Source organism: Delphinapterus leucas, chromosome 16, assembly GCF_059928025.1.
Source record: "Delphinapterus leucas isolate spDelLeu-1000000601 "Yukka" chromosome 16, BTC_Dleu_Yukka2, whole genome shotgun sequence".
NCBI lineage: Eukaryota > Metazoa > Chordata > Mammalia > Artiodactyla > Monodontidae > Delphinapterus > Delphinapterus leucas.
This window is the reverse complement of record NC_143144.1, coordinates 7705830-7722946: the sequence shown is the minus strand read 5'-3', so window position 1 is coordinate 7722946 and position 17117 is coordinate 7705830. Positions and strand designations below refer to the sequence as shown.

At 39.6% G+C, this 17117-nt stretch overlaps 1 protein-coding gene and 1 long non-coding RNA gene across 2 annotated transcripts in view; one reads left to right on the top strand and one right to left on the bottom strand.

Moving 5' to 3' along the window:
* PCNX2 (pecanex 2) overlaps positions 1-17117 on the top strand; it is a 278237-nt gene that overhangs the window by 20101 nt on the left and 241019 nt on the right. Inside the window, exons 2-5 of the mRNA XM_089897420.1 lie at positions 873-1078; positions 2264-2384; positions 3041-3077; positions 10095-11369. Of these exons, the coding sequence (XP_089753546.1) occupies positions 873-1078; positions 2264-2384; positions 3041-3077; positions 10095-11369 (1639 nt within the window). The remainder of the gene's footprint in view (positions 1-872; positions 1079-2263; positions 2385-3040; positions 3078-10094; positions 11370-17117) is intronic.
* On the bottom strand, positions 590-11624 carry LOC149747209 (uncharacterized). The gene is made up of 2 exons (XR_016388019.1): positions 3216-11624; positions 590-2510 (listed from the first exon to the last, which is right to left on the bottom strand). It is a non-coding gene; the product is annotated as an uncharacterized LOC149747209 (long non-coding RNA).

Genomic DNA, 17117 nt, shown 5'->3' with positions numbered 1-17117 from the left:
TGAGATCCTTCTGGGAGATGCATTGCTAAAAGGGTCTCACTGTTTATTGAGGTTGTCCTTAGTATCATCATGGGACCCTCAGGAATTCATTTCTATCCCAGAAGATAAGAATTTCATTTAGGAAGGACCAGAGAACCTGCCATGGTCCACGGTCTGTGAGAGAAATAGGAAGGGATGTGGGGTATCCTACAGAGTGGGACAATTACATGGATCCCAGTGATTCATTTTGTTTCTTGAGGGGTTTGGACAGAATTGAGCTGACCTTCACCATGATCTCCATGCAAAGATCCTTTGCCACTTTTGGAAATGTCCCTCTGCCTTTGAGAGGCAGTACACCCTCTTATGGCCCCTGCCTACATCATGTCACTAGAGAAGTCCATGGCTTGATGATATTAACCCAATGGGAAATCAGGGAGGAAAGCAAGGGGGCGTTACACTAACCTTTCTCCTTCCCTTTGTTCTCTGCAAGGCCGTTTGTGTTTTGTTGAAGAAAACAGCATCTCAAAGGCCCTCCTCTGGCCTTGAAGACCATATGCACGGAAGACCAGACTAGCCTGTAGAAAAGAGCTGGTAGAAAATGGAGACTCTCACTATAACGTATCTTTTGTTCCATGGGGTTCCTGTCTGCAAATCACATGTTGGTCATTGCAGCTAGTACCAGCACCTGAAAAATAAGAAAGACTTTAAAAAAAAATAAAAAGGTAGTAGCTCTTTCTCTTCAGGTATTACGAACAGGAAAAGTTATAAAACTAATAAAATTTGAAATCTCGCCCAATTTATGCTCAATAAATAGTTTAAAAATACTTTCAGATTTAAGACCGGAGGTAATCCTATAAGCAAATACATTTTTTCCTTTCTTTTCTCTTCTCTAGGCTTTTCCTCCAAATGCCATCACTGTATTTTTTTACTGCAGCTCAGTGACGATATTCTTCACAATAATCAAATTGATCAGTTATCGCCTACACCTCATGTTTGATAAAGGAGAAGTGATTCAGCAAAGGCCCTCCAGAAAGAAGGAAAAGCCAAGTAAAGACAAAGAGGCCCTCAGTGACCACATAACCAATCATAAAAATACAGGGTAACATTTCTCATTAATGCATTAGTTCATAATTTAAAGGTTTTAATTTTGATTAAAATAATTTTTCTCATGTATGAGTTGTTTGTGAAAATATGCCAGGAGAGGCAGACCCAAATATGTACATTTTTCTTATATTTAAACATACACTTAGGCATAAAAATAATGCCTAAGTTGATAGGCATTTTATGATAATGCCTTACCGTTGATAATCCAGACGGTTTAACTGACTATTTAATATGACCTTATACCATGCTCTGAAATTCATTTGCATTAGGCTTAGCGTAGCAAAATATTTCACTTCAGTATTTTTATCTCATCATCTCAATGCTTAGTGCATGCCAGAGTATTTTCAGAAAGAACATTTGTGTTTGTTAATATAAAAGTAATACATTGCATAGAACTAAAATATTAAGAGTAATTCTCAAGTGAGCATTCATCACTATTCTTGGTCTTATTTCTGATAGTTCCTTAAGAGAGCATGTCTTATTTTAAAGTAATGTTTATTAGCTTTTAAAAATAAAATTTGTATACCGTGAACTCTTCCCCTTTTTTATACATATATTTTTTTTATTGAAATATAGTTGACTTACAATGTTGTGTTAGTTTCAGGTGTACAACAAAGTGATTCAGTTATGTGTGTGTGTATGTGTGTGTGTGTATATATATATATATATATATATATATATATATACACACATACTTTTTCAGATTCTTTTCCCATATAGTTATTACAAAATATTGAGTATAATTCCCTGTGCTATCCAGTAGGTCCCTGTTGTCCATCTCTTTTATACATAGTAGTGTGTATATGTGACTCCCAAATTCCTAATTTATCCCTCCCCGTCCTTTTCCCCTTTGGTAACCATAAGTTTGTTTTCTAAGTCTGTTTCTGTTTTGTATATAAGTTCATTTGTGTCATATCATAGATTCCACATATAAGTGATACCATATGGTATTTGTCTTTCTCTGTCTGACTTACTTAGTATGATAATCTCCAGGTCCATCCATGTTGCTGCAAATGGCATTCTTTCTTTCTTTTTTTATGGCTGAGTAATAGGCCATTGTGTATACCATGAATTGGACAAAGTGGAATCAAGGAAAAAAAATTGTTTGAGGACTAAGGTCAAAAGAGCCATAGTTTTATTTGATAATATCACTGCCCCTGTGTTTCTCATGGTGGCTTAGCAATAATGGGCGGATTAACAACGGCAAAAAGGAAGAGGCCAGTCGAACCCTCTCCACGCCTCCCGTCCACGGCAGCTCCAGAGGACAGAGCATAAACTCTCATCATTCATCTGGGCTCCTGGTTAGTGGTCTGTTTTCTGTTTCACTCTCCTCATGCCGCTGGAGTGTTGATCATGGAAGTGTGCAATGGTGGTGACTGCAACTTATGTGCACTGGTTGTAAATTCTGGCCTCTTGGTGGCAATGACCTGAGGGGAGCACATGGACCATGAGATAAACACCCAGTCACCCGTTCCAAGCACACCCACCGGCCTTCTCTGCAGTCTGCCTGCCCTGCCGAGACTGCACCACGGCCAGAAGAACCCATAAGCTCACCTTCACTGCCCTCTCCCTGGTCCTGTCTGTCATTCATCTCAATCATCGTATTTGCAATGCTTTCCCCTGGAATCCACTCCACCACTCCACATGAAATCATACTTAAATCACCTTTATTCTAGATTCACTTTCTTGGGCTCTATTCACTATAGTCTGAAGTAGCCCATTAGTTTTTCTCCTTACTTTCTTAATTACCAAACTCCCTTTTCTCACAGCACCGTGAGCTTCATTGGATGTCTACACTCTAGATATTTTTGTGTCCATCTTTGCTACCCGTTTTCTAAGTGGACACTCTGTTGTGTCTTTCCCATGTGCCATTGAGAGAAACAGTGGCTGCTGACTGCCTGGAAGTGGGCAGGGAGCTGAGTCATATTGATTGATTTTTGTTCTTTAATTTATTTAGGAGCTGCCAGAACAGGAAACAGTGGAAGATCTCAAAGGTAGAGTGCTTATTCTCATCATTTAATATTTTATCACAGCATTATCTTCAGTGAAGCGAAAAATAATTTTCATAGAGCAGAATGCCAGTGAATTCATTCAGAATTAGAACTGTACCCAAGATTGCAGTTTTGTTTTACCTTCATTTCTTTAGCTCTTCATTTTCATTATTTCTTATCAGAATTTGCATATCATGTCTACGTTCAGACTGTGATATTGTATTGATTATATTTCATTGTCCTTTCTGCAGTCTGTGACTCCTTTCATACGGCTCATAATAGCAGATATAAAATAGGATAAATTCATCATCGACACAGTATACTTTTTATTACACTTACACTGAAAAATGACAGAGGAAATGACATTGCATTCTGTGTATATGCATTTCTGTCAAGTTACAAATTTTGTTCCTGAAATTTTCTTTTAACCCTCCCACCACAAATATTTGTTTCACTTTTTTACTAAGATTTCATTTTATTGTCTTTTTTTTTAGTTATTTCTGAGATACATTTTAAAGTAATAACTAGAATTATGACTTATAACATTATACCAGAACATACAAGGTTTTTAGAAATTTCATGTAATGTCTGAAACATTTATATTAACATATTTCCATACAAATAATACAAAGAAAGTTTAGTATTAGTTTTTGTTTGTTTGTTTGTACTGCAGGTTCTTATCAGTCATCAATTTTATACACATCAGTGTATACATGTCAATCCCAATCGCCCAATTCAGCACACCATCATCCCCACCCCACTGCGGTTTTCCCCCCTTGGTGTCCATACGTTTGTTCTCTACATCTGTGTCTCAACTTCTGCCCCGCAAACCGGCTCATCTGTACCATTTTTCTAGGTTCCAAATACATGCGTTAATATACGATATTTGTTTTTCTCTTTCTGACTTACTTCACTTCACTCTGTATGACAGTCTCTAGATCTGTCCAGGTCTCTATAACTGACTCAATTTCGTTCTTTTTTATGGCTGAGTAATATTTCATTGTATATATGTACCACAACTTCTTTATCCATTCGTCTGTCGATGGGCATTTAGGCTGCTTCCATGACCTGGCTATTGTAAATAGAGCTGCAACGAACACTGGGGTGCATGTGTCTTTTTGAATTACGGTTTTCTCTGGGTATATGCCCAGTAGTGGGATTGCTGGATCATATGGTAGTTCTATTTTTAGTTTTCTAAGGAATCTCCATAGTGGCTGTATCAATTTACATTCCCACCAACAGTGCAAGAGGGTTCCCTTTCCTCCACAGCCTCTCCAGCATTTGTTGTTTGTAGATTTTCTGATGATGCCCATTCTAACTGGTGTGAGGTGATACCTCATTGTAGTTTTGATTTGCATTTCTCTAATAATTAGTGACGTTGAGCATCTTTTCATGTGCTTCTTGGCCATCTGTATGTCTTCTTTGGAGAAATGTCTATTTAGGTCTTCTGCCCATTTTTGGATTGGGTTCTTTGTTTTTTTCATATTGAGCTGCATGAGCTGTTTATATATTTTGGAGATTAATCCTTTGTCCATTGATTCGTTTGCAAATATTTTCTCCCATTCTGAGGGTTGTCTTTTCGTCTTGTTTATGGTTTCCTTTGCTGTGCAAAAGCTTTGAAATTTCATTAGGTCCCATTTGTTTATATTTGTTTTTATTTCCATTACTCTAGGAAGTGGATCAAAAAAGATCTTGCTGTGATTTATGTCAGAGTGTTCTTCCTATGTTTTCCTCTAAGAGTTTTATAGTGTCCGGTCTTACATTTAGGTCTTGGATCCATTTTGAGTTTATTTTTGTGTATGGTGTTAGGGAGTATTCTAATTTCATTCTTTTACATGTAGCTGTCCAGTTTACCCAGCACCACTTATTGAAGAGACTGTCTTTTCTCCATTGTATATCTTTGTCTCCTTTGTCATAGATTAGTTGACCATAGGTGCGTGGGTTTATATCTGGGTTTTCTATCTTGTTCCATTGATCTGTGTTTCTGTTTTTGTGCCAGTACCATATTGTCTTGATTACTGTAGCTCTGTAGTACAGTCAGAAGTCAGGGAGTCTGATTCCTCCAGCTCCGTTTTTTTCCCTCAAGGCTGCTTTGGCTATTCGGGGTCTTTTGTGTCTCCATACAAATTTTAAGATGACTTGTTCTAGTTCCATAAAAAATGCCATTGGTAATATGATAGGGATTGCTTTGAATCTGTGGATTGCTTTGGGTAGTATAGTCATTTTCACAATATTGATTCTTCCAGTCCAAGAACATGGTATATCAGTCCATCTGTTGGTATCATCTTTAATTTCTTTCATCAGTGTCTTATAGTTTTCTGCATACAGGTCTTTTGTCTCCCTAGGTAGGTTTATTCCTAGGTATTTTATTCTTTTTGTTGCAATGGTAAATGGGAGTGTTTCCATAATTTCTCTTTCAGATTTTTCATCATTAGTGTATAGGAATGCAAGAGATTTCTGTGCATTAATTTTGTATCCTGCTACTTTACCAAATTCATTGATTAGCTCTAGTAGTTTTCTGGTGGCATTTTTAGGATTCTCTATGTATAGTATCACGTCATCTGCAAACAGTGACAGTTTTACTTCTTCTTTTCCAATTTGTATTCCTTTTATTTCTTTTTCTTCTCTGATTGCCGTAGCTAGGACTTCCAAAACTATGTTGAATAATAGTGGCGAGAGTGGACATCTTTGTCTTATCCCTGATCTTAGAGGAAATGCTTTCAGTTTTTCACTGTTGAGAATGATGTTTGCTGTGGGTTTGTCGTATATGGCCTTTATTATGTTGAGGTAGGTTCCCTCTGTGCCCACTTTCTGGAGAGTTTTTATCATTAAATGGGTGATGAATTTTGTCAAAAGCTTTTTCTGCATCTATTGAGATGATCATATATGGTTTTTATTCTTCAATTTGTTAATATGGTGTATCACATTGATTGATTTGCATATACTGAAGAATCCTTGCATCCCTGGGATAAATCCTACTTGATCATGGTGTATAATCCTTTAATGTGTTGTTGGATTCTGTTTGCTAGTATTTTGTTGAGGATTTTTGCATCTATATTTATCAGTGATATTGGTTTGTAGTTTTCTTTTTTTGTAGTATCTTTGTCTGGTTTTGTTATCAGGGTGATGGTGCCCTCAGAGAATGAGTTTGGGAGTGTTCTTTCCTCTGCAATTTTTTGGAAGAGTTTGAGAAGGATAGGTGTTAGCTCTTCTCTAAATGTTTGATAGAATTCACCTGTGAAGCCATCTGGTCCTGGCCTTCTGTTTGTTGGACGATTTTTAATCACAGTTTCTATCTCATTACTTGTGATTGGTCTTTTCATATTTTCTATTTCTTCCTGGTTCAGTCTTGGAAGGTTATACCTTTCTAAGAATTTGTCCATTTCTTCCAGTTTGTCCATTTTATTGGCATAGAGCTGCTTGTAGTTGTCTCTTAGGATGCTTTGTATTTCTGCGGTGTCTGTTGTAACTTCTTTTTCATTTCTAATTTTATTGATTTGAGTCCTCTCCCTCTTTTTCTTGATGAGTCTGCCTAATGGTTTATCAATTTTGTTTATCTCCTCAAAGAACCAGTTTTTAGTTGTATTGATCTTTGCTATTGTTTTCTTTGTTTCTATTCCATTTATTTCTGCTCTGATCTTTATGATTTCTTTTCTTCTGCTAACTTTGGGTTTTGTTTGTTCTTCTTTCTCTTTCCTTTAGGTGTAAGGTTAGATTGATTACTTGAGATTTTTCTTGTTTCTTTAGATAGGCTTGTATAGCTATAAACTTCCCTCTTAAAACTGCTTTTGCTGCATCCCATAGGGTTTGGATCATCGTGTTTTCATTGTCATTTTTCTCTAGGTATTTTTTGATTTCCTCTTTGATTTCTTCAGTGATCTCTTGGTTATGTAGTAACATATTGTTTAGCCTCCATGTGTTTGTGATTTTTACGTTTTTTTCCCTGTAATTCATTTCTAATCTCATAGTGTTGTGGTCAGAAAAGATGCTTGATATGATTTCGATTTTCTTAAATTTACTGAGGCTTGATTTGTGACCCAAGATGTGATCTATCCTGGAGAATGTTCCGTGCGCATTTGAGAAGAAAGTGTAATCTGCTGTTTTTGGATGGAATGTCCTACAAATATCAATTTAATCTATCTGGTCTATTGTGTCTTTTAAAACTTGTTTCCTTTTTTATTTTCATTTTGGATGATCTGTCCATTGGTGTAAGTGAGGTATTAAAGTCCCCCACTATTATTGTGTTACTGTTGATTTCCTCTTTTATAGCTATTAGCAGTTGCCTTATGTATTGAGGTGCTCCTATGTTGGGTGCATATATATTTATAATAGTTATATCTTCTTCTTGGATTGATCCCTTAATCATCATGTAGTGTCCTTCCTTGTTTCTTGTAACATTCTTTATTTTAAAGTCTATTTTATCTGATATGAGTATAGCTACTCCAGCTTTCTTTTGATTTCCATTTGCATGGAATATCTTTTTCCATCCCCTCACTTTCAGTCTGTATGTGTCCCTAGGTCTGAAATGGGTCTCTTGTAGACAGCATATATATGGGTCTTGTTTTTGTATCCATTCAGCAAGCATGTGTCTTTTGGTTGGAGCATTTAATCCATTCACGTTTAAGGTAATTATCGATATGTATGTTCCTGTTACCATTTTCTTAATTGTTTTGTGTTTGTTTTTGTAGATTCTTTTCTTCTCTTGTGTTTCACACTTAGAGAAGTTCCTTTAACATTTGTTGTAGAGCTGGTTTGGTGGTGCTGAATTCTCTTAGCTTTTGCTTGTCTGTAAAGCTTTTGATTTCACCATCGAATCTGAATGAGATCCTTGCTGGGTAGAGTAATCTTGGTTGTAGGTTCTTCCCTTTCATCACTTTAAGTATATCATGCCACTCCCTTCTGGCTTGTAGAGTTTCTGCTGAGAAATCAGCTGTTAACCTTATGGGAGTTCCTTGTATGTTATTTGTCGTTTTTCCCTTGCTGCTTTCAGTAATTTTTCTTTGTCTTTAATTTTTGCCAGTCTGATTAATATGTGTCTTGGCGTGTTTCTCCTTGGTTTTATCCTGTATGGGACTCTCTGCGCTTCCTGGACTTGGGTGGCTATTTCCTTTCCCATGTTAGGGAAGTTTTTGACTATAATCTCTTCAAATATTTTCTCAGGTCCTTTCTCTCTCTCTTCTCCTTCTGGGACCCCTATAATGCGAATGTTGTTGCATTTAATGTTGTCCCAGAGGTCTCTTAGGCTGTCTTCATTTCTTTTCATTCTTTTTTCTTTAGTCTGTTCCACAGCAGTGAATTCCACCATTCTGTCTTCCAGGTCACTTATCCATTCTTCTGCCTCAGGTATTCTGCTATTGATTCCTTCTAGTGTATTTTTCATTTCAGTTATTGTATTGTTCATCTCTGTTTGTTTGTTCTTTAATTCTTCTATGTCTTTGTTAAACATTTCTTGCATCTTCTCTATCTTTGCCTCCATTGTTTTTCCGAGGTCCTGGATCATCTTCACTATCATTATTCTGAATTCTTTTTCTGGAAGGTTGCCTATCTGCAGTTCATTTAGTTGTTTCTCTGGGGTTTTATCTTGTTCCTTCATCTGGTACATAGCCCTCTGCCTTTCATCTTGTCTATCTTTCTGTGAATGTGGTTTTTGTTCCACAGGCTGCAGGACTGTAGTTTTTCTTGCTTCTGCTGTCTGCCCTCTGGTGGATGAGGCTATCTAAGAGGCTTGATGAGAGGCTCTGGTGGTGAGTAGAGCTGACTGTTGCTGTGGTGTGCAGAGCTCAGTAAAACTTTAATCCACTTGACTGTTGATGGGTGGGGCTGGGTTCCCTCCCTGTTGGTTGTTTTGCCTGAGGCAACCCAACACTGGAGCCTACCTGGGCTCTTTGGTGGGGCTAATGACAGACTCTGGGAGGGCTCTCGCCAAGGAGTACCTCCCAGAAGTTCTGCTGCCACTGTCCTTGTCCCCACGGTGAAACAGAGCCACCCCCCGCCTCTGCAGGAGACCCTCCAGCACTAGCAGGTAGGTCTGGTTCAGTCTCCTTTGGGGCCACTGCTCCTTCCCCTGGGTCCTGCTGTGCACACTACTTTGTGTGTGTCCTCCAGGAGTGGAGTCTCTGTTTCCCCCAGTCCTGTCGAAGTCCTGCAGTCAATTCCCACTAGGCTTCAAAGTCTGATTCTCTAGGAATTCCTCCTCCTGTTGCCGGGCCCCCAGGTTGTGAAGCCTGACGTGGGGCTCAGAACCTTCACTCCAGTGGGTGGACTTCTGTGGTATAAGTGTTCTCCAGTCTGTGAGTCACCCACCCAGCAGTTATGGAATTTGGTTTTACTGTGATTGCGCCCCTCCTACCTTCTCATTGTGGCTTCTCCTTTGTCTTTGGATGTGGGGTATCTTTTTTGGTGAGTCCCAGTGTCTTCCTGTCGGTGATTGTCCAGCAGTTAGTTGTGATTCTGGTGTTCTCGCGAGAGGGAGTGAGAGCACGTCCTTCTACTCCGCCATCTTGGTTCCTCCTCCCATTTTATTGTCTTTTGATTGTCTTCAGAAGACTTAGAAAAGAACTTTTGGAGGCCTGAATGAACCCCTTCCTTTCTCTGCATTGAAAAACTTCTGCTGAGTTCACATTATTCTTAGCATAAAATCCAAGCTGCTTTTGCTTGTCAAGCCTTGTATATCAATATTTTGGACCCTCCCTGCCTTGGTTTAGAAGGATTAAGTAACTTGCCCAATATAACGTAGCTAGTGAATAGCAGAGCCAGGACCTTTCTGATTGCAAATATGTTGTTTAAATCATACTAGTCTGCCTCCCAAGCCCACAAAAGAGGGAAAGCTACAAGCCTGAATTCTTTTTTAAATATAGAGATTTCAAGAACAATTTCACAGCGGAGGTGCTATTTTTAGACTAAGCATCTAATCACATTTGTTGCTGGTGTTATTTTTAGTTTGTTATTATTCGGTCTTGCTCCATGACATTATTCATCCATTCTGGATGTGAATCAAGTTGCTGTTGTTGTTGATTTCAGGTGTCATTGTGTCAGATGACCAACCCGTAGCACCAGTGTCATCTACAGCACCTGGGATGAAAATGGAAAGCTTACCTACTTCTAAAGGGCACATGCCGGAAACCATGACCACGTCAGCAATACCAGTGAAACCAGTCGTGGCAGAAACTTGCATCAGTGATAAAGGGAAGGAAAAAGGGGACCAGGGGCAGCCCCCCTTCTGCCACAGATCTGAGGGTGGCTTGGTGGACAAAGAAGCTGTGAAGAAGGTGCCCTACCTGTCTTTGTCTCAATACGACTTACTGGAGACAGATGTTTCTTTCCAGCCTTGGGGGAGTGAGAATTCCGTCCCGATTCCAGAACCTGGGAATTTTGCCTCCATCAGGGAACGGTTGCAAAGCAAGTCGCCTCAGGACGGCCTGAGCAGTAGCTGCCCTCAGTGTAACACCGTCATCGCCAAACCTGGGCGGGAGCAGGTTTCCCAGCAGGTGGACCCACCCTTGAACCAGGAGGTGGATGACTCAGATAATGAGGTCGCTGTCACTCTTATAGATACTTCTCAACCTGGAGACCTGCTGAGTCTGCACGAGCCCATTAAGATTGTCATCACCATGAGCAGTACCCCCAACTCCATGACAGACTTGGAAAGTTCTCTTCACCTGAAGGTGGTTGGTACTGAGGCAACCGGATTCACGTGTGATGCCGCGCCAGTTCCCCCAGGGGCCGCTGGTCCTGAGAAACAGATGAGAATTCCCATCATCACCCTTGAGCTGTCTGAGGGTGGAGGAGGCATGGTGTGTCCCGAAGGCAATGGAAGTGACAGGACGCCGGAGAGATTGATGATGGAGGCGTCTTCCAATCCATGTTCTGGCTATGAATCTGGGGACGGGGGCGATGCCACACAGGACCACAGTCCTTCCCCAGGAGACCCCTGTACAACCCCATCACCCACGCCTGATGTGGTCTCCAAGTCTGAGGGGGGCATGGAAGTCCAGGCTAACCTTGACCCATCATCTTGTAGAACCAGCCAGGAAAAGAGACACTCCCAAGTCCTCAGTGTAGACAGCGGGACAGACGTCTTCTTGAGCAAAAGTTCCGCAGAAGTTATTAACGATAAAGAACAAACAATGCCAACTTCCAAATCTGACCTGGAGGCCAAGGAAGGACAAATACCAAATGAATCCAACTTCCTGGAATTTGTCTCCCTGTTAGAATCAATGAATACTTCCAAGGTGGTGGTATCCAACCAAAAGAATGAGCCGGCAGAGCAGAGCAAAGACAGCGGGCTTCCTGGAGGTGCGGGCTTCTGTGATTTGATTTTGCAAACAGTGGGATAAGTGTTGTGTAATTGTTGGGTGCTTGGTGTCGTCACTGATATTTGCTGAGTGTATCAAAACTAAGCTGTGTGATGAGCATGGATTAAACCTGGCTTACTCCACCAGGAAATTTAAGGCATAGTAATGAAGATTTGGCTTCCCTAGGCAAGAATGTTTACTTCTAAGGAAATGAGCAGTTATATTTTACCATGGTGACAAGACCCCTGAAGGTAGCTCTTCCTTAATAGAATAGATGCGGAACTTTCCTGGTGGTCCAGTGGTTGAGACTTCACCTCCCAATGCAGGGGGTGCACGTTCGATCCCTGGTTGGGGAGCTAAGATCCCACGTGACTCGTGGCCAAAAGTACCAAAACATAAAACAGAAGCAATATTGTAACAAATTCAATGAGACTTTAAAAAAAAAAAATTAAAAAGTAAAGGTATGAAAAAAAATAGAATAGATGCATTCTGGGAAAGCTGATTGTAAAGCAAATTTCTGTGAAAGGAATCCACTTTTCTGTTGAATTCCATTATATAATCCTCTGTGCTGAATTCTCTAATTACCCCAAGTTGTAAACATAATTATAACAAACACACAGCTCTTAATTTACGCCGGCACCATCCTAAGGACTTTAGATATTAACACGGGTGACCATCCGTGGTGGTTTGTCCAAAAAGGCCCTCATTAACATGCGTTTTGCCAACATAATTATTAACGCTGCCTTTCACTCTCAAAAGGGTTCCCAGCTTGAGCAATGTATCATACAGTTAGTCTCATTTCCACTCATTTAGTCTTCATGTAACCTTGTGTTATGGGTCCTGTTATCTTTCCTTTTTTGCAGCTGGTTTTCACTGCCTTTCCCAAGTTAGCCTAGTAAGTCTACAACTCAGCTTGGATTCCAGGCAGTCTGGCTACAGAGTCAACACTCATAAATAATAAACTATATTTCCTGTATGAATAGAAGATTCATTCTCTTAATATCTCTGGGCTCAGTTTCCTCCCTGGCAAAGGATGTTACTGGACTAGAGTTGTTATTTTGTGTGTGTGTGTGTGTGTGGCCACTCCACATGGGTTGTGGAATATTAGTTCACCGACCAGGGATTGAACCTGGGGCCAAGGCAGTGAAAGCGCTGAGTCCTAACCACTGGACCGCCAGGGAAGTCCCATGGACTAGAGTTTTTACAAAGTTTTTTAACTTTATTTATTTATTTTCAATTAATTAATTTTATTTTTGGCTGCGTTGGGTCTTCGTTGCTGCATGCGGGCTTTCTCTAGTTGCAGCAAGCGGGGACTACTCTTCATTACAGTGCACAGGCTTCTCACTGCGGTGGCTTCTCTTGTTGCGGAGCACGGGCTCTAGGCGCGCGGGCTTCAGTAGTTGTGGCACTTGGGCTCACTAGTTGTGGCGCGCAGGCTTAGTTGTTCCACGGCATGTGGGATCTTCCTGGACCAGGGCTCGAACCCGTGTCCCCTGCATCGGCAGGCGCCTTCTTAACCGCTACGCCGCCAGGGAAGTCCCAAAGTCTTTTAACTTTAAATGTCCATACTTCTTTGATTTTTGAGTACATCATTTCTGCCTAGATCTCTGAGAGTGTATCTATATGGTAGGATTGCTTACAGGAAGTTGTAGTTCACATGGCAGTAGCATATCTTCGTGCTATGATTGTCCCTTTGCTGCCACCTGTTCTCTGCTCTTTGGGCCAGTCAGGGGGACCCTTTGGCTCTATGCAGGCAGCTCCCAGCGATTTGCTCTTTTCTCTTTTGTCTTTCTGGTGCTCTGCCAAAAGGCTTGCCCTGCTTGTGGGTCAGTCCAATCTTGCCTAAAAATTCATTAAGTCTGAATATTTAAGTTATGTAACGTGAATGCATTCTCCGTGTTACTATGTCTGTGTATCCAAGATTTTGCGTATGGAGTAACAAGAACAGGAAAGATTCTTTATAACAGACACATGCAGTACAAGAAAGCATTGGTTACTTGGAGATACTAGACACTTTCTGATACAAGATTTGGATTCTCACCATCTAATATAAAGATTCACGCATCTTGACCAGCACTGTCTAATAGAGCTTTCTGCAGTGATGGAATTATCCCGTATCTGCCATCCAGGACAGCAGGCACTGGCCATGTGTAGCTATTCAATACTTGAAATGGGGATTGTACAGCGGAGAAATGGAATTTTTAATTTTATTGAATTTTACTTCATTTGAGTAGCCACATGTGGCTACTGGCTACTGTATTAGGTAATGCTGATCTGGGTGATGTGTTTCTTTCCGGGAAGCTGTGTGTGGGGAGGACAGAGCTCTGGGTTTGGAACTTGACAGCCCAGGGCCAAATTTTGGTTTTGCCGTCCAGCGGGGTGAGCTTGGACAACTCACCATATCCATCTGAGTCACAGTAGCTTCAGTAAAGCAGGAATAATAATACCTTACAGATTTACTGTGATGATTCAAGTAAGAAAATATGTGAAAAGTCTTGCTACTTGATCCATTTCAGCCTTCTATTCTGAGTTTCCCCTCAGGCTATATGTGAAGTTTATTTGGTCTGTCTACTTAAGTTTCTGCTCTTAAACTTTTCAGCCAGCCACGTTCAATCAGAACAGGGTTGAGTTGGAAACCTAGGGGGTGTGCAAAGAGATGTGGATGCTATGAGGTTTTCTATGGAAAGGAACAGGCTTGGTTGTCGGGAACTTGCAGGTACAACAGGGAGGGAGGAGTTGGACTGGATCATATACCTGTTCCAGGCAGGGACAGAGTTTTTTTTTTCATTTAATTTTTTAAAATTACCAAACATTTGCTCTTCTTATTGTCCTGGGAATTACTCTCCTGCTTCCTATTTTTTTTTAATTGAAATATAGTTGATTTACAATATTATATTTATTTCCGGTATCTAACAGTGATTTACAATTTTTAAAGATTGTACTTCATTTAAAGTTATTATAAAATATTGGCTATATTCCCTGTGCTTTACAATACATCCTTGTAGCTTATTTATTTTAAACATAGTAGTTTGTACCTCTTAACCTCCTGTCTTGCCCCTCCCCCCTTCCCTCTCCCCACTGGTAACCGCTAGTTTGTTCTCTATATCTGTGAGTCTGTTTCTGTTTTGTTATATTCACTAGTTTTATTTTTTAGATTCCACATATATGTGATAACATACAGTATTTGTCTTTCTCTGTCTGACTTATTTCACTAAGCATAATAACTACAAGTCCATCCATTTTGTTGCAAATGGCAAAAGTTCATTCCTTTTTATGGCTGAGTAGTATTCCATTGTAAATAGCTATACCACATCTTCTTTATCCATTCACCTGTTGATGGACACTTAGGTTGCTTACATATCTTGACTACTGTAGACACTGATGCTGTGAATACCTTTTCAAATTAGTGTTTTCGTTTTCTTCAGGTATATACCCAGGAGTGGGATTGCTGGATCATATGGTGGTTCTATTTTCAGTTTTTTGAGGAATTTCCATACTGTTCTCCATAGTGGCTGTACCAGTTTACATTCCCACCAACAATTACTAGGGTTCCCTTTTCTCCATATCCTCAACAACATGTATTATCTGTAGACTTTTTGATGATAGCCATTATGACAGGTGTGAGGTAACGTCTAATTGTGGTTTTGATTTGCATTTCTCTGATGATCAGCAATGTTGAGCGTCTTTTCATGTGCCTGTTGGCCGTCTTTATGTCTTCTTTAGAAAAATGTCTATTCATGTCTTCTGCCCATTTTTTGAATTGGGTTGATTTGTTTTCTTGATATTGATTTGTATGAACTGTTTATATATTTTGGATATTAACTCCTTATTGGTCATATTGTTTGCAAATATTTTCTCCCAATCATTAGGTTGTCTGTTTGTTTTGACAATGGTTTCCTTTGCTGTACAAAAGCTTTTAAGTTTAATTAGTTCCATTTGTTTGTTTTTGCTTTTGTTTACTTTGCCTTAGGAAACAGATGCAAACAATAATACTATGATTTATGTCAAAGTGTTCTGCCTATGTTTTCTTCTGGGAGTATTTTGTTTTTTGATCTTACATTTAGGTCTTTAATCCATTTTGAGCTTATTTTTGCATATGGTGTGAAGAAATGTTCTAATCTTTTTCTTTTACATGTGGTTGTCCAGGTATCTCTATGGTACTCTTTTTTTTTTTTTTTTAATAAATTTATTTATTTATTTTTGGCTACATTGGGTCTTTGTTGCTGTGTGCGGGCTTTCTCTAGTTACGGTGAGCGGGGGCTACTCTTGGCTTTGGTGCGCGGGCTTCTCATTGCAGTGGCTTCTCTTGTTGCAGAGCATGGGCTCTAGGTGCATGGGCTCAGTAGTTGTGGCACGTGGGCTCAGTAGTTGTTGCGCACGGGCTTAGTTGCTCCGCAGCATGTGGGATCTTCCTGGGCCAGGGCTCGAACCTGTGTCCCCTGTGTTGACAGGTGGATTCTTAAGCACTGTGCCACCAGGGAAGCCCTCTATGGTGCTCTTATTTCCAACCCAGGTCATCTCCACAAAGGCCTTTAAATTATCTTTAGGTCTTGGGGATATTCTAGAATTTGAGGTTATGGAAAACCACACCCTTTATCAACAGTCTTTAAAGCCATGTTTTTGTTTTCTTTTGATACAGCTTTATTTTACTTTGTGGAAATAAACAAAGACTGCTCAAATGAGAAGTAGTAAGGCTATCATTCAGAGCTTGCTACAGCGAGAGTCAGCCACCAGCATTTTGGCAGCGACTCCAAGGCAGGCAGAGGAGTGGGAAAGCTTTGTAGTGGAAGAAAGGAAGGCTTTGGGTGTGATTGCAGGCTGTTGGCCTGGGGAAGCTGGAGGTGGGGTAATTAGAGCACCCTATGCTATTGGTTAGGGGAGCGTATTTGGCTCCTTCTGATTGGTTGGATTTCTCTGGTTGGAAGCAGGGGCAAAAATTAGGGAAGCTCTGTTATTATTCAAGTCCTGGCCATTTGGGACTGATTGTTATAGGCGTTATTATTTGGCTTTCTGAGCTATTTGCTAGAAATAGTGGTCTGATTTCCTGCAAGTCTGACTTGTATAGTGTATTGGTTTCTTGGCTGGTTACTGTAGATTATGGGTTGGTTTTCTGGGCTGGTTGCTGTAGATTGTAGGTCAGAGTTCTGTATTTATATATATTGTCTGGCTATTATCCATTTGTATATTCAGTTTCTTCTAGACTTTCTAAGAAGATAATCATGATGCACGTGAAGATGGTTATTGAAGAATTATCTGGAGTATAGACAAATTGAAAGACCCTAAATTTATAACAGTAGGGGTCTAGTTTAATAAATTATACTTTTAAATGTAGTATATACTTCAATTTTTGGTTAATGTAGAAGAATATCTCATGTAAATATTTATAATACTTTAAGATAAATAGAACAGCTATAAAACATTTGTTTTCTAACTGTTCTATTTAGTTTAGTAAATTATATTAATGTAATATTATATAACTTCCATTTTTAGATGATGTAGATGATGTAGGAGAATGTCTAATGTCATTAAATATTTACAATACTTTAAGTCAAATAGAACTGTTATAAATCAACATCTGGATTATGACTTAAGTTTTGAAAAAAAAAATGATGCCTAGAAAAAAATACTGGTGTGATATGTATCATATTGGCTCCTGTAACAGCATGGTGGGGTTAAGAGTAATTTAAGATTTTTTTCCTTTTCTCTAGTTTTAAATTACATGGCATTCGTGTGTATTATTTTTAGAAAC